Source organism: Curcuma longa, unplaced genomic scaffold (assembly GCF_044706935.1).
Source record: "Curcuma longa cultivar G26 ecotype Majalengka, Jawa Barat unplaced genomic scaffold, ITB_CL_G26_1.1 contig_7428, whole genome shotgun sequence".
NCBI classification, from domain to species: Eukaryota; Viridiplantae; Streptophyta; class Magnoliopsida; order Zingiberales; family Zingiberaceae; genus Curcuma; species Curcuma longa.
The window spans coordinates 3,275-5,866 of NW_027434952.1; the positions used below are offsets into that span (position 1 = coordinate 3,275).

Genomic DNA, 2,592 nt, shown 5'->3' on the forward strand with positions numbered 1-2,592 from the left:
GCATGAGGTAGGCGGTTCGAAGGCTCATGGCGCACATGCGATAACATCAAAATGTGTCATGTTTCCAAATCCTTCAACCACTATGCCATGGCCAGTCCCGCATTCACCGTGATTTACCTCCTCAACAGACGGTTGGAGCCGATCGTGTGGGGCCGCTAGGTTGGCGGATTCCAACCTTTTGCAGCATATACCAAGTTACATCAACACATGTTCACTCTCGTAAAGGAAAAAAAGAGAATCCTTCCACAAAACAATATTATCGAGGAATTGAGTTCCCTTCGAATTACTCAGAAAGTTGAGAACAGAGTCTTCAAAAGCCCTTGAATGAAAGACTTTAGAGCTCCATTCACTTCAACCTAGAACACAGAATCATTCTGCTCGCCTAATTCAGCTCTATAAACGCAGAGTAATTAAACATTCAGTAGCTGTAATTCGTATACGCATAGAATTTAGCATGCGTGCATCCTTACCTCTGATGGTGTAGTGTCATGGCGCTCCGCCGGCTATGGCAGCTTCAAGAATGCTGATGATGTACTCGATCTCCTCTGTCACCTCCTTCATCGACGGCCGGTTCTGCCTCTTCTCCTCCAGGCATCCCATCGCCAGAAAACCCAGCGCCTTAATGGTGTCCAACTGCACCTGGCTCGCCCCCTCTTTCAGCGCCCCATCCACTGCCTCCATCAGTTTCTCCTCCTCCACCTTCCGGTGGACGTGCACCGCCAGGTTCACGTCGTCCTGCCCGCGCCCGAAGTCGATCGCCTTCTGCGACGTCCAGGAGCTCCAGCAGCACCACCCCCGAAGCTGTACACGTCGCTCTCTCTGTGGGCTCCGTACCGTCCGGTCATCTCCGGGTCGAGGTAGCCCAGCGTCCCCTGTGCGCAGGTAGACAGGTGGCTCATCCCCGGCTCCGCCAGCGAGGGACAGCCCGAAGTCGCCACCTTGGCGTTCAGCTTCTCGTCCAGCAGGATGTTGCTGGACTTGACGTCGCGGTGGTAGATGGGCGGCACCGGCGGCGAAGTGCAGGTACGCGAGGCCCTCGGCGGTTTGGCGGGCGATGGCGAGGCGGCGGCTCCACGGCAGCGGCGGGTGGAGGCCGTGGAGGTGGTGGTACAGCGTGCCGTTGGGGATGAACTCGTAGACCATCAGCGGCTGGTCGAGGTCGACGCAGCATCCAAGGAGGCGCACCAGGGAGCGGTGGTTGACCTGCGACAGCACCCGCACCTCGTTAAGCACCTGATCCGTCGACTTGGTGTTGCCGACCTTGGCGCACTTGACGGCGACGGGCGTGCCGTCGGGAAGTTCCCCCTTGTACACCTCGCCGTAGCCGCCGGAGCCGAGCAGGTTCTCGGAGGCGAAGCTGTTGGTGGCCTTCTTGAGCTCCTTGGCCGTGAAGTGCTTGGCGGAGCGGCCGCTGGGGTTGCTGGAGTTGAGGATGTCCTGGCGCTCCTTGGCCAGCCGCTCCCGCGCCTCGCGGATGCGCCGCCGCCGGCGGTAAAGCAGGAAGCCGGCCGCCGTCATCACCAGTCCGACGCTCACGCCGGACAGCAGCCCTGAGGCATTGTCCAACACCAAAGGCAATCGTCAGCAACACTTAACTGAGTTGGTCAAATCTTCGTGGAGCATCGCAAAATCTTACCCCACGATGTTTGACATTCAGTATGAAAGTCAAAATGCAGGACATTAGGAGCAAAATGTCAACGACCGGATCAGAAGACCCAGTGAAAGTCAAAGTCGTACTGAGGAACTGGGTGGTCTTCTTCCTATTTTGTTAACTTCTTCCTTCTCTCAGATGCTTCCCGTTGTAAGAATGGGCTCTGTGGAGATGATGATCAAGAATAAACAATCGAGGTCAAGGAGCAAAGATTTAGCTAATTATTTGAGTCTCCGAACCCCGTTTTCTTGGTTTCAGTCAAAAGACAAACATTATATCTTTTGACAGAAGAAATGCTTTAGGTAAGGTTAGGAACCAGGCTTGATCCAGAAAAAATAAGCTAAATGTTATAGGTAAAATTCTTGGCATGCTACAATAGGCACGAAATTAATAACTAGTATAATGGGTTTAGTATGATGCACCAACATGATTTTGTCATGAGCATCAAGCATGGTTTAGTTGGAAAAAACCTGCCTATTATTGGAAGAAACCATATAACAATGCAAGATCCAAAAGCAGGATTAGTCTTTAGGTTTATATCAGAGAGGAGGAATAAGAAACATACCAATGGTGAATGTTTCACCTTCGTACCATACAACCAGGATAATTATTACCTGTCAAAGTTTGGAGATCAGAACTTTGAGGAGCATATCTTAAGTAGTTAATAAGTTATTAAAGAGATCCAATATATGAATGGCCTAGCCACACAAGTATGTGCAAGCATGTAATACCTGCGCATAACCTTATCACAATTACATGTATGCATACGCAAGAGTTGTAATTTCAACCTCTCAGACAATAGTATAGTATTACTAAATGCTCTTATTTAATTAGATGGCACTCCCCTACGAAGTGAAAGAACAAAGTGGAAAGCTCTTGGTGCAAGCAGTGGATGTGCTTTTTTTAGTGAACATCCGATCTGCTATCCATAAAGGAACCAT

General features: G+C 50.7%; 1 protein-coding gene across 1 annotated transcript; it reads right to left on the minus strand.

The window, feature by feature from the left end:
* Positions 1-225: 225 nt before the first annotated feature.
* LOC141819496 (wall-associated receptor kinase-like 20) lies at positions 226-1,547 on the minus strand. The gene is given in 5 exon segments (XM_074706784.1): positions 226-393; positions 471-771; positions 773-796; positions 798-1,007; positions 1,009-1,547. Coding segments are annotated over 4 exon segments (1,029 nt in total). The 5' UTR covers positions 1,519-1,547; the 3' UTR covers positions 226-393; positions 471-486.
* Positions 1,548-2,592: the final 1,045 nt, after the last annotated feature.